This window comes from Cetorhinus maximus, chromosome 30 (genome assembly GCF_964194155.1).
Source record: "Cetorhinus maximus chromosome 30, sCetMax3.hap1.1, whole genome shotgun sequence".
NCBI classification, from domain to species: Eukaryota; Metazoa; Chordata; class Chondrichthyes; order Lamniformes; family Cetorhinidae; genus Cetorhinus; species Cetorhinus maximus.
This window is the reverse complement of record NC_135908.1, coordinates 16,937,521-16,952,665: the sequence shown is the minus strand read 5'-3', so window position 1 is coordinate 16,952,665 and position 15,145 is coordinate 16,937,521. Positions and strand designations below refer to the sequence as shown.

Genomic DNA, 15,145 nt, shown 5'->3' with positions numbered 1-15,145 from the left:
ATAGTTCAAACAAAACCAGATCAGAAAACATATGGAAAGTGGATAAAGCAGTTTTGATTGATATAAATGTAATATTAAAGCTTTTACTCTTCATGAAAAATTAAGGTGTTCACAATTGTACAAAATACAAACAGCTTGTAAGATAAAATTGTTTTCTGACATTTGTGTTTATCACTTTTTCACTGTCCATCATTACATCTCTTCATCCTCCACTGTCATGTCTTTTGCAAAATCATGTTCTGTTTCTTCTTCCCCAGTCTCCTCCCCAACCTCGAATGCAGAATGTGTAACCCGAGAGGTTGATGCTTTTTCAGATGAGGTTGCGGATTGCTGATGCAACCATATGGCTGAACATTTGGCCTTTTCACTTGTTTACCTGCTTTGTACCATCTGATTCCACATTGTTATCCTCAGGAGGTCCTCCAGTGAGATCGTCATGACATTGTCAATGGCTCATTGTCAATTGACTCGCCAGCCACTCTTAATTCTGTTTGTGAGGGAGAAGGCACCATCGCATTCTTGTGTCATATAACACAGGACTTGGGCCATGATAACGCTGCCAACTATCTCAATTACACTTACATTGTCTCTCTGGAACTAAAGAGAGAGCTGAAATAGCTCCTCCAAAACATCCATATACAGTGTCATATGGAGAAGGTGAGCTTCTTTATCTTTTCCCATGCTTTAGAAGCATCTTGACCGCACCCTGCTGTTCCCTTCCTATGTTGTTTAGATGGGCAACAACAGTGCTCGTCACTGGTGATCATGCAAACATGTGCCCTCTACCCGTGTTGGTCTGAGGATGGTTTCCTCCAGCAAGTCAGCCATTTCACTGCTTCTGAAGATGCTTGGGTAGATTTCTGTAGAATGATGAGTATAAGGTTAAGAAGCCATTGAAATCTTCGGCGAAGTAGCAGTCTCTGTATGCATCTTTGGCAGCAAGTTCTAATCAATGTGCCACACAGTGGATCCTAATTAGCCACTATCTCTCGGCAGCCAGCCTTGTGAAGGTCCCATCTCTCTGGCTGAAGTCGGTGTTAGTGCTGCCGCCCCCGCCCCAAACAAACCAGAGCCTATCAGGAGGTTCTTCCATTCTGGGATGCCTTTCTCCATGAACATTGAGTTGAAGAAGTTTAGATTCTCATCTGCTTTTGCACTCTCAATGTCTTGGATTCCAAAACACCTCATTTGTAGGATAGCGTCGCCTAGGTTGATGTATACCAATTCTTTCTCATTGTTACTCCTGTCAGTGCTGCCATCCATCAGAATGCTTACGTAGCATGCAGATTACACCCAAATGTTGCAGCCCTGATGAATATCCTCAGCGAAGAAGTGAGTGAAGGATGCACTTGTGTTGGGTTTCCAAATGGGGCTCCAAGTTCCACACCGTGTGGTTTCTCAATGTACAAGAGAAAGAAAGTAGGTAAACGGGAGCTTGTGCTTCACCAGATGGTAAGCTATGTCAAACAGCTTGACCATCTTCCCCAGTGCTTGTGCAGTCATTTTCACAACCCTCTGGACTATGGCTCCTTTTGAATGGTTTGACTTTTCCATGCATCATAAGCTGCCTTGTAATTTAGACTCTGGCTGTGTTGATGTTGGTTGTGCCAGAGATGATAGGGTCAGAATTCACAACTCCCCAGGCGTTCTTCAAGTTGGTGCATGCTGAAGCATAACGGCAGGCCTTGCAGTATATTCGCAGCCTCCTGTCGCTGGTTTGTTGCATCCCAATCCAGTTCAGCTTCAAGGCAATTATGGTTCTTTCATTGCATTAGAGATGGTAGAAGTAACTTTTAATTTCAGAAGATGAGCTTGAAGGTGCTTTTGAAGTTTCCATAGTGCTGGTGGGTTGTGCAGGTTTTGGTCGAATCAGAAAAGCTTTTGCTTTGTGCACCTTCTATTACCATCATGATAGTGGTAGACCGATGCATTTGTATAAAATCACCAAACTGACATCAGCATTTCAACGTTTCAGCTTTTCATGTAGTTGACGTATGTTATACGTGGCAGATGTGTGCCAGGCAGATCAAATCCACAAGGAAACTTGGTCATGCTATCACAATGGTTTTGCAATTTGTATTTATTACGAGGTGTGCCCTGAATTCAGAAGTAATAAGTCCACCAAGACCTTCAGAGATTCTGTTCACAAAATATAAAAGATTTTAAGCACATACCACAGAGTGCAATTACTTGCTACTGTAATAACTCCTAAAATTCCGAATTAATCTGACCCCCCAGTTACATCCCCTTTAAGGCAACAGTCCAAAATAGATTTTAGATTTACAACAGAACCAGTAAGTTAATATCCACTTGACAGTGGAATTTCAAATGGCATTTCCCCAACTTTAGTTTCATTACATAGCAGACATGGTTGGAGGCTTCAATAAAGCTATTCCACACACTTCTGTTAGATCTTACATTGCCTCCTGACACACAGCATTTCATTCTCCTTTACATATGTTTGTCTTTTTAATATGTATATTCTATTGTTCCATATATCTTTGAAACTGTATCTTCCTCATAATATAAAAACTCTCATGTTGCCAATATTGTCAGGAACCTTTGGGAAAAATAAACACCACTCCTTAGCCCTGCTTATCTGGCTAGTTGTAAACAGAGTAAGATACCTTTGAAATCCAAATCTCTTAATTTATCTAAAAATGCAAATTCCCTTCACACCTTACATGCCATTAGCTCAGTGAAGGAGTGAGTGAAGGTATGTGCTTATGTTGGGCTTCCTGTTTCCAGGATCCATGCCATCTTGTTTTTCACATATAAGAAAAGGAAAGTAGAAGTAATAAGTCCACCAAGACCTTCAGAGATTGTTAACAAAATATAAAAGATTTTAAGCACATACATAAGACTGCAATTACTTACTAATTTGTTTTGTAATTTGTAATGTTTAATCATTAGCATGTCAAGCACCTAACTGCTTTTGATGATTTAAAGCTTGCACTCCAAATGTAATTAAATCACATGGACCCAACTATACATACCCCCATAAACCTACTTCACAATAAACCAGAAAAATATTATGAAAATGATTATACTTTCGTCACCCATAATACAGGATAAGTCCATACTACCAACAACATAACCTTGCTGGATTATGTAAATCATGCTTCAGTAAAAGCACAAGCTTCTGTTTACCTGCTTTCCTTTTCTTATATGTGAAAAACAAGATGGCATGGATCTTGGAAACAGGAAGCCCAACTTGAACACATACCTTCACTCACTCCTTCACTGAGCTAAGGTTGCCCGCCCTACCATTTGAAAAATCTTTGTTCATCATCTAAATACAATTCCCAATTTGCAATCATAAACCAAGATCAGATTCATCTAAAATTTTTGCAATGAAACAGAAAGCAGACAGGCATAAGTAGTTTAGGTAAGTTATGAAAATTCTTTTACTGTTAAAGACCAAATGAGTCTGCATGGTTCTTTCTTCTCATTTCTCATTGCTTCCCCAGTCCCCAACCCCACCCACCACTGCAAGAAATTAAAATGTGATTGACCCCTCTGCTGGCTGCTGCTCCTGGTCTCGGTACATGGGGGCCTTTTGGACCTGCCTCTAGCCTCCTTTCTGGCCACCTCCATCCTTTTCCTTCTTTTTCTCCTAAGCTTCATCCCAGTTCTGGAGGATGTTGAAAGTTCAACTCAAACTGATGGCTCTGGTCCCCAAGAATGCGGAATTTTCCAGTCGAACGGGTTGTCACCTAGGATAATCGTTCCAGTTCCTCCAATGACAGGTTCCCCACCTCCTACCCTTGCCGCTTCTCCAATCACAGATTCTGTATCTGTAGAATCAGCAAGAGCAGGAGGGAGGGAACCTGTGATTGAAGGAACTGGAGCAGCTATCATGGGAAAGACAGAATCTGTGATTGGAGAGGTAACTCCTGACAGATTCTGTCTCCAGTGCTCATTGATGCTGCTCTTCCACTTAAACTGAATGTTATTTTCTCGCTTTCCATGCCTATGCCTCAATTCTTCCCAGACTGAAGGAGCCATGATGTATGGCACAGGGGTGACCTTAGTTGAATTTGTTGCCCCCGTCTTTACTTTCTTGTGTATACTGGACGTGTTTTGGGGACACATTTTCCTGCTGCCCTCATTTATTTTGAACCCTGTTCTTGAGTAAGGAGACCAAAACTGTACGCAATACTCTAATGCAGTCTCATCAATGCCCTGTACAGTAGTAAGACTTCCTTACTTTTATATTCCATCCCCTTGCATTACAGACCAACATTCCATTTGCCTTCCTAATTTATTGCTCTACCTGCATATTAACTTTGAGATTCGTGTACAAGATCATCCAGATCCCTCTATGCTACAGCATCAGCAGCCTCTCTCCATTTAAATAGTCTGCTTTTCTGTTTTTACAGAAAGTGGACAACCTCACATCTTTCCACAATATACTCCATCTGCCAAATTTTTGCCCACTTACTTAACCTATCTATATTCCTTTACAGACTGTTTGTATCCTCAGTTTGTTTTCCTACCTATTTATGTATCAGGAAATTTGGCAACAATACAGTCTGTCCCTTTATCCAAGTCATTAATACAGATTTTTAAAAATTCATTTGAGGGATATTGGCTTCGCTGGCTAGGCCAGCATTTATTGCCCATCCCTAATTGCCCTTGAGAAGGTGGTGGTGAACTGCCTTCTTGAACCGCTGCAGTCCATGTGGTGTAGGTACACCCACAGTACTGTTTGGGAGGGAGTTCCAGGATTTTGACCTAGTGACAGTGAAGGAACAGTGATATATTTCCAAGTCAGGATGGTGAGTGGCTTGGAGGGGCACTTCCACGTGGTGATGTTCCCATGTATCTGTTATTCTTGTCTTGCTAGATGGTAGTGGTCATGGATTTGGAAGGTCACAGGTAGTTGAGGACACTGCACTGATCACTGTGGCACTCCACTTGTTGCCAAGTTGAAAATGACCTGTTTATCTGAACTGTGTTTCCTGTTTGCCCATCCTGTATGCATGCAAATATATCACCCCCCAACACATCTTTTGTAGTAACCTTTTATGTGACACCGTATTGACTGTCTTTTGGAAATCCAAATACACTACATCTACTGGTTCCCCTTTATCCACCCGGCTTCTTACATCCTCAAAGAACCCTAATAAATTTGTCAAACACGATTTCTCTTTCACGAAGCTATGTTGAATCTGCATGGTCTAGTTGGCCATTACTTCAGTTGGAACAGCATGTTGGTATATTGAACTACCAAGGCTGTGAAAGTGCTAGTGCAAGCCTGGTTAGTTAGCTGGCTGTGGTTCAGGTACTAATGGGGTGGGGGGAGGGTGAGAGTGGGTGTTACACTTGGCTTCATTGTCTCTGGATTATAGAGGAGGACGACAATCAACTGATGTTCTCATTCCAGGTTATTTTCAGATGTCCTCTGCTAGGACATGCCTGTGCATCGATTACAGATGGGGTGTTGCTCAGCTGTGATGTCCTGTACAGTTAAATAGCCTGCAAAAAGCATGCCTATCCATAAGAAGAATAGCTAGTTACTGGAAGGCTGCCTAGACATTGTCTGATTTAAAAAAGAAAAAATGTACTGATGGAATCAACAAAATTTTCAGTAACTGCTCTGTGCCTATTATGTGGGTATGTCTCACATGGTATTATTAGAGACTATTGAATGCTTGTGGTTTTTATTCTGACAGGCACCAGACTTTCATAAAGTGGAAAAAAAAATGCAGGTGCCAGAAACCTAAAACAAAGAAAATGCTGGAAGCACACGAGTCAGCATCTGTGGTGAGGGTAGTCCCTTGAGGTTTTGGGTGTAATCCCTTTGTCAGAACAGTTGTAATAGGGCTCCACAGTTGAAATCTTAATTGTTCTGTTCTCACTGTAGATGCTCGATCCTTTTTGTCATGAACAGGGAATTAATAAAGCAAAGACAATTTGAGTGCTTGGGCCTCTCTGTCCTAAACCTTCTTACGATTGTAGTAGTGAATAAACATGACTACCACGAGACTCTTCTCCCCTGAACTGTTTCTTAGGTTTCAGTCAAGCATAGACTTTATGTAAGGCTTCTCGCATCATTGCTGAAGACTGAGTAAAGGAGGAAGCTTTGTGCAGCATAGTGTTTTACCATGTACACAGTTTGGTGACACAGTTTTTATATGTATGTAAAGAGATGTTATGTATATACACAGCCCTGGTGGAGTTAATGCTGTGTTTTTATTTTTGGCTACCTCTGCTATAAATTCTCCTGTTAAAACTTTCTTATTGTGTAAACAGGGTTTGCCGAAATGAATTAATCTGAAATCCATTTTGAATATGGCTGTGGCTGGAGAGTCCAGTGTGGGGGAAGGAGGTGGGGAAAGTAGGGTTGCCAACTGTGATCAAATGTATTTCTGGAGGTTTCATCACATGGCTTCCTCCCCCACTCCAGCCATTAGTCGGCCAACACATCCATCCTTGTGACACACTGCCTCCCCACGCCAATTGGAAAGCAAAAAAACTCAATTGGACAATGCTTCACTGTCAGCCAAACAACCTTTTCTCATTTTCAATATTTTTATATCTGGTAAAAATAAATGTTTAAAGAAAATGACAAAATATTTTTTAATGCCCCTTTGATTTTTCTCCAGGGTTTCACGCAGCAGTGTCCTGGAGATTGATTTTTAACTCCTGGAGACTCCAGGCCAATCCTGGAGGGTTGGCAACCTTGGGTGCGGAGCGGGTGGGTTGGTGGGGGGGTGGGGGGGGGGGAGAAAAGAGAGAGAGAGAGAGAGAGAGAGAGAAGAGCCCAGAGAGCTGTGGACGCTCATGCGTTGAGGATATTCAAGACCGATCAATAGATTCTTGGGCATCAAGGGAATCGATGGATGTGGGAATAGTTGTAAAACATCAGCCATGATCTTACTGAATGGCAAAGCAAGCTTAAGAGGCCATATGGCCTACCCCTGCTATTTCTCATGTTTTTTAACCTAATATTTGAAATATGCCAACAATCGAACCTAAATAAATCATTCCTCGGAAGCCACATTACTCCAGGGAGATTTAGTAAAGTTGTTCTAAAGTTGAAATGATATTGCAGTCAGCTCCCCTGTTTTAAAATTCATTTGATAGGTTCTGCTGTAACAAGTTCTGCTGTAACAAGTTCTTGTTTTTAGAATGATCAACAATTTTTTTTGTTTTGTTTTGCCATTCAGTGTAACAAAACTTTTTCTGGTAACTAGGGGAGAAGTGGTAAGGGAAATTAACATCCAGAGTCGCCTTTGCATCCTTTAAATGAATTTGACTGTTAATTTCAAAGCTGTAAAGAGGACTGTTGGAGGTATAGTGTCACAGCCAGAATAAGTTGCTAGTCTGACCTGCCTGCCCTTTTCTACTTAAATGCTACAAGTTTCCAAGCTGCAAAACACTGTAAATAACACCTGGGATAGATTTTAAAGATTTTAATTACAATTAATAATATAGTTTGCAGGTGGAATGCTTTAATAAATGGCTATAAATTCCTGTTGGGTGAATTTCCTTTTGAGAGAACTGGCCATCTTGAAATCTACACAATGACCAAATTGGCTTTTTTGCCCTTAAGTATGAATTCAGTATTCAGTGTTGTCCATGGATTCTTCATATTGGTATTTTAAAGCCATTTTTACTTTGTGATACAATTCTGTGGCATCCTTTATCCTGTGACCTTTGCTTCCTCCTTCCATTCTTGTCATATCTTTAATACAACTAAACCTCCCAAAGTGCTGCACAAAGTCAAAGGGAAAAAGAAAAGATGAAAACTAGCAGGAACTTGAACATTTTGGGAATGTGGCTGAGGTGTGTTTGAAGCAGTAGATTTTGACAAGGAGCATTGTAGCAAGGTTGAGAAGCTTAGCAAAATATAAGCGCGAAAGTTCTGCTACAATTGGTGATGCAAAAGGAAGAGCTGGTGGTTTATATATTATACCGAGCATTCTTCTTATTCCTTAGCTCTAGCTAACTTGATTCTGTCCTCGAATCCTCTGACACATCCCTCTTTCTCCAGTACTGCAATACTCTCCTTAACCAAAAATGCCACCCCTCTTCCTTTTTTCCCCCCTTTCCTACCTTTTCTGAACACCTTGTAACCAGGAATATTTAATACCCAGATCTGCCCTTCCTTAAGCCAGGTCTCCATTACCACCATGACATCATAATCCCACAAGGCAATCTGTGCCTGTAACTCCCCAATTTTATTAACTATACTCCATGCATTCACATACATGTAGTGTAACCCTCATTTAGACTTCATTACTTGCTTCCTTACTCCGAGTCCACCTATTAACGCTATTCTCTACTTTAGTGCAATCTGCCTCTCCCAGCATTCTGTGCACCCTGCTATTACTTTGATATTCTCTCCTGGTTCCCACACCTCTGCTGAGTTAGTTTAAGCCCTCCCCAACAGCACTAGAAAAACAACCCACAAGGAACTCAGTCCCGGCTCTGTTCAGATGCAACCCGTCCGGCTTGTACAGGTGCCATCTCCCCCAGAGCCAGTCCCAATGTCCTAGGAATCTGAAGCTCTCCCTCCTGCACCATCTCTCCAGCCATGCATTCATCTGCCTTATCCTTCTATACCTCACTTTCATATGGCACTGGGAGTAATCCAGAGATGATTACTTTAGAGGTCCTGCTTGCTAATTTTCTACCTAGCTCCCTAAATTCAGGTTGCAGGGCCACATCCCCTTCCTACCCAAGTCATTGGTACCAATGTGGACCACGACCTCTGGCTGATCACCCTCCCCCAGAAGAATGTCCTGCAGCCGCTCTGTGACATCCTTGACCCCGGCACCAAGGAGGCAACATAACACTCTGGAGTCATGTCTACAGCCACAGAAACACCTGTCTATTCCCCTAACCGGTGAATCCCTTATCACTATTGCTCTTCCTTTTTTCTTCTTCCCCTCCTGTACAGCCGAGCTGCGTGTGGTGCCACAAACTTGGCTCTGACTGCACTCCTGAGGGGCCAGCGCCCTCACCAGCTTCCAAAACAGAAAATCTGGTGGTCACCCATTCCTCCTCCGTCTACAGGCCCTTAAGCTGCAGTGTGATCACCTCTCAATGTGCTATCCACGTAGGTCTCAGCCTCACAGATGAACGACAGTGACTCCAGCCACCGCTCAAGCTCTGAAACCCAGAGTTCAGGTTTCTGCAGCTGGTAACTCTTCCTGCACATGTGGTCATCTAGGACACTGGTAGCATCCATGACTTCACACATGTTACAGGACACGCATTCCACTTGACTAAGCTGCCCTGCCATGTCGCAACTTAACTTTCCTTACATTAACTTTAATCTGTTTTGGATTTATATTACTTTAGTATTTTGGCCATAAACTTCCCTTATTCCTGGCGCTTCTCAGTTAAATCCACTTGTTTAAAAATATTACGCTTTTCTAATTTACTCACCAGGTCCTACTTACCAAGGCAGCTGCTCTTCTTTCTGAAGAAAGTTAGAAAAGGAAAGGAGCACCTCCTCCCCAAACTCTGTCAGTCACCAAACTCCAACTGAAGCACTCTACTGCAGCCAAACACAGCACTCCAGAGCAGACAAAGTCAGCACTATAAGATAGCCTACTTATACTCTCTGAACCTAGCCTCTGAAAATCTGATTAGGCCAGTTATCTAATTAACTAGCTGCAGCTGCAAGCTGAGCCTGTAAGGGCCCTGTTTTAAGGCTGGACTAAAACTCACCTCCTTCCAACCCTAACGAGCAACTTATCGTTAATTGCTAATTTAAAGAAAGATTAGACTTTAGATAGAATTAACCATAATTTAACCCTTAAACTCCCTCAGTCACCAAACTCCAATTGAAGCACTCTACTGCAGCCAAACGCAGCACCCAGTGCAGACCTTCTGTTCCTATTCCCATATTCCTATGTTAGACTGGAGGAGGTTGCAGAGGTGGGGTGGGACAAGACCACGGATGAGGCTGAGAAAGGATATTGAGTAGGAGTATATTGAAATTGTATGGTTCATTTGGTCTATTGAACAGCGGCGGTCATTGAAGGGAGACCGTGAGCTAATGGCGATCAATGAGCGTGGTGAAAGTGTACGACAGGGTGTAGACAGCCAGTTTGAATGAATTTGAATTTGGAACTTGGGCAAAGGCATGGCTGAGATTTTCGATGGTGTTGAGGATGAGGTTGGGATGCAGGCACACTGCTTTAAGGTGAAAATCTTTGGCCTTAGTTAAGGATATGGTGTGGGGTTTGAGACCTTGTGTCAACCCATTATTGAAGTTGTGCACATTTGTAATCGCCCTGCATTAGAAGTTAAAAGCAATGGGTTTGGAGGGTAGAGTGCAGAGCTTCTCAGGAGTTGAGCAGATGGGCTTTGGTGTAGCCAGTGATAAACCAGAGAATTTTGTTGCTCAGCCGCATCTTTGTTGAACAATCAGGTGGTGGTGAAGAGCAAGTGGTGAAATCAATCTGGGTGTGTGCAGTTTGTATATCTCTACCCCAGAGGACTGTGAAAGCACAATCATTCAGCGTGTTTAAGACAGAAATCGATAGATTTCTGGAGACCACCAATGACATCAAAGGGCATGGAGATACCGCGGGAAAGTGGCATTGAGGTAGGTGATCAGCTGTGATCAAATTGAATGGCAGAGCAGGCTTGACGGGCCAAATCGCCTACTCCTGTTCCTATGTTCCTTTTCATTTTTTATTCATTCATATGATGTGGGTATCGCTTGCTAGGCCTGCATTTATTGCCCATTGCTGCCTTTGTCCTTCTAGATGGTAGCGGTTGTGGGTTTGGAAGGTGCTAAGGAACCTTGGTGAATTCCTGCAGTGCAACTTGCAGATGGTACACGCTGCTGCCGCTATGTGTCGGTGGTGGAGGGCGGGCGTGAATGTTTGTTTGTGGATGGGGGTGCTAATCAAGCAGGCTGCTTTGTACTGGATGATGTCGAGCTTCTTGAATGTTGTTGGAGCTGCACTCATCCAGGCAAGTGGGGAGTATCCCATCACTCTCCTGACTTGTGCCTTGTAGATGGTGGACAGGCTTTGGGGAGTCAGGAGGTGAGTTACTCGCCACAGGATTCAGAGCCTCTGACCTGCTCTTGTAGCCACAGTATTTATGTGGCTAGTCCAGTTTCTAGTCAATAGTTTCTAGCCACTATGTTGATAGCGGGGGGATTCAGTGATGATAATGCCATTGAATGTCAAGGGGCTGTGGTTTGATTCTCTCTTGTTGGAGATGGTCATTGCCTGGCACTTGTGTGCTGTAAATGTTACTTGCCACTTGTCAACCCAAGCCTGGATATTATCCAGTTCTTGCTGCATTTGGACATGGACTGCTTCAGCATCTGAGGAGTCACGAATGGTGCTGAACATTGTGCAATCATCAGCGAACATCCCCACTTCTGATCTTATGATGGAAGGAAGGTCATTGATGAAGCAACTGAATTTGGTTGGGCCGAGGACACTACCCTGAGGAACTCCTGCAGTGATGTCCTGGGACTGAGATGATTGATCTCCAACAACCACAACCATCTTCCTTTGTGCTAGGTATGACTCCAACCAGCAGAGAGCTTTCCCCCTGATTCCCATTGACTCGGTTTTGCTAGGGCTCCTTGATGCTACAATCGGTCAAATGCTACCTTGATGTCAAGGAGTCACTCTCTCCTCACCTCTGGGGGTTGGCTCTATTTTCCATGTTTTTACCAAGGTCAGGAGCTGAGTGACCCTGGCAGAACCCGAACTGAGCATCAGTGAGCAGGTTATTGCTACGTAAGTGCCGGTTGTTAGCACTGTTGATGACCCCTTCCATCACTTTACTGGGAGTGCGTATGGGATAGCAGTGGTGGGGAACTGGATGGAGACCAAGTTTGAAGGTGTGCTGGACGTGACTGTGTGCATCCAGCAGGAGAAATCATTTCAGGGGATAAGCTGGTTGCATTGGAGATAGAGCTGTGAAAAGACAACTCCACAGAGGGCAGGAGCTGAAGGAGGGAACAACTTGGTCGACTGTATTGAAGTGCGGGGGATATTCACTGTCTGAGACCTTTGACCTATTTTTCACATGCAGGATTTAAAAATTGAGTTGCTTTCAATAAAAACAAAGTGCTGGCAAAACACAGTAGGTCTGGCAGCATCTGTGTGGAGAGAAACAGCATTAACGTTTCGAGTCCAATATGACTTTTTGTGAAGAGGCGTGTTCGACTCAGTGTTAACTCTATTTCTCACTCTTGACAGATGCTGCCAGGCCTGCTGAGTTTTTGCTGCAGTTTCTGTTTTTATTTCAGATCTGCAGTATCTACAAGAATTTTCTTTTGTTATTTCAAATGTGTTTTAAAAGAACGGTGCATTCCTGCACTGTTTTTTTAAATGTGTTCTGAGACAAGTAGACGGTTAAGATAAATGAATCAGCTTTGATATTGTTTTCTCTTTGACTACGGCACAGTAAGCAATTTGGTAGCATCATTCAATGATCAATGAATACAGCATACTAATTGTGTGGGACAGATCTTCAACTGAACAATACAGAATGAATCAGTTACAGATGCATTAGTCATTCTAGATGAGCAGCTTCTCTGTTGAAAAAGTTAGAGGCACCAAAATAGACGAACTCAATGAGTCGATTCAGAGGAGGTTGTCTATCAAACAAGATGTGGGGCAGCATAGCACACTTAGTACTTATAATTTATTTCCAAGTAACGTATTAATTGAACAAAGTGATCAAAACTGCTGTGGGCTACCATTCACACACAGCCATCCCTCATCTGGTGTTAACTTGGCCCATCTTTGGAAAGATTGAAGTAATACATGGACAAAAAAGACACAAGGCACTGGTTCAAGTCCTTTTCTCATTCACTGGATATGAGCATTGCTGGTTCGACCTACATTTATTGCCCATTCCTAATTCTTCTTGAGGCGGTGGTGAGCCATTGCAGTCTATGTGGTGTAGGCACACCCATAGTGCTGTTGGTGGGAAAGAGTTCTACAATTTTGACCCAACGACAATGAAGAAACAGCAATATATTTCCAAGTCAGTAGTGTGTCTGACTTATAGGGAAACTTGGAGCTGTGTGCCTGCTGTCCATTCTTTCTAGGTGATAAGAGATTGCAGGTTTGGGAGGTGCTGTTGAAGACCGTAAGGCGATGCAACAGTGTTAGTGTTGTGAAAGTAGATGCAGGGCCTTGTGTGTTAACTCCCATTAAAGTCAGATACTCAGACACTTAAGGGAGCAACTGATGCTGTGGAACCTGGGAATTAAACTACCTGAATGTGTGAAAGAAGGATAACCAATTGCAGTGATGGTCCCACCGGATTGGTGACCCTGACCAGGGCAGCACGTAAATCAGCCTATAGTATTTGAACAGGATGTAGTGGGAGAGTGGTGGTTTATAATGATGTATTCGTGGCCCTTAGAGAGCAGTGGGATAGAGAGGACCATACTGGGATAGGGTGAAATTCTTAAGGCAAGGTGATCATAGAGATGGGGGACAATGCCTGTTGAACAGGAGAGGTTTATTAGGAGAGCCGCCATTAACCAGAGGAGATGTAGTTGAGTTATTGAGGGCGTAGAAGACTGATCTTGAGGAGAATGAGTCCGAAGAGAGCTGGATTGACGCTGGTGTCTAACTCAAAGTGCCCTCTCCAGACATCACGCTTTAAAGGTCAAAATCTGCAATTGTTATACTAAGGTTTTTTCCCCCCTCAAACCTCAGGTGAACATAGTGTAAAGTATCACACCCGGGATCGCTGAATCCTAGTGGAAAGTGCCTATTGTTACGCCATGTAAAACTTTCATATTATTATGGCACCATTATTACACTTCGTTCAGTGACATTTTATTTAATTAAAAAACATTCTCGGTGCATTCCTGACCCCTGGCATTTTTCAGCCCATGATGATCCTCACCTCGGATGAATATCTGATGCCTTTTAGAATTTAACATTTGTTTTGAAGTGCAGGATCTGTAAATGGCCACTTGTTTACTCCCAGAAATGCAAATAGGCCTGGTGTGAAACATTTTGTCATAGTTCTAAGAACTGAAGTGTTAAAAATTCACTCGAGGATAAGTACCACCATCTGAGGCAAGTAACAGCACACAGCAAAGACTCCATTAAACCGCAAATGTCAATAAAGGCTTCTGTTGACCAGATAGGCTCATACTAAATGAACATCCTGTTGTAGTATATTTGATATGTAAGCTCTCCAAGTGGTTCTCTTGCAGCACTGTTGGTAGCAGCAAGATATAAGATTGGATTTTTAATGATTTTTGGTTCGCAAAGAGTTGAATTTTCTTTTAAGCTATTGAGATGTAAAATTCCAGCCCTGTATTAAAATATTCTATTTAGCTTGTACATTTTTTATAACATCTTCCTTCATAAAGATTACAGCAGCCAATGTCTGCAGTGTTTGTCATCTTTAAAAGTGATCAAATTACTATGCTGTCAGTTTGTTAAAGATGTCAATTGAAGTTCACTGTCTGTTGTTATCTTTGTATCTTCACGGAGATTACATTTCACCAGCTGATTAACAGCCTGACGGGGCTGCAGGGTGAATTTATTCCGTAGCCGTAACTGTCTTTATCCCAATATGACCGTAAGGTTTTCTGTGCTCCCATGATCAATACTGTGATGAGGATGGTCACCCACACCCACTGGATGCGAGTATCCCGCTGCATGTAAAGCCAGGTTCAGAGTTGCAGCCTCCACTTAGGACTGTCTGGTATCTGGATCTGAACCCAGATCTTCTGAGTCAGTTGAACTCAGATTGTGGCTGATCTGTATCTCAGCGCTCTGGATGTTTTATGATTGTGTCATAATTCAAGAAAGCTGGTAGATTCTAAAACGTATCAAATATTTGTGTTCATCTGAGGTAAAAGTGGCCAACTATGGAATCTAACACTGATTTGAGACAAATATTAAAAACACTCAGGTCTGGAATTTGCTTTGACTGCTATATTAGAAAGACTGGTTTGAGTCTTTTGGTGCTTTCCTCATTCCTGCCATTTATCAATCTCATGGACCACACCCCATGCTAGGGCAGATTGCTTGATGCAGAACCTTTGCAAATATTGACCTTAAACCAGCCACTTGGTCAATGAGAGTGGCTGGGTCAGAGTGCCTGACTTTATCTGTACCTCCTTCTAGTTGCTACAGCATATAGAGGAGGAGGGACTTTAGTGCACAAGTAT

At 42.7% G+C, this 15,145-nt stretch overlaps 1 protein-coding gene across 1 annotated transcript in view; it reads left to right on the top strand.

The window, feature by feature from the left end:
- Positions 1-526: 526 nt before the first annotated feature.
- tbc1d2b (TBC1 domain family, member 2B) overlaps positions 527-15,145 on the top strand; it is a 110,254-nt gene continuing 95,635 nt past the window's right edge. Inside the window, exon 1 of the mRNA XM_078532517.1 lies at positions 527-657. Within this exon, the coding sequence (XP_078388643.1) occupies positions 649-657 (9 nt within the window). The 5' untranslated portion in view covers positions 527-648. The remainder of the gene's footprint in view (positions 658-15,145) is intronic.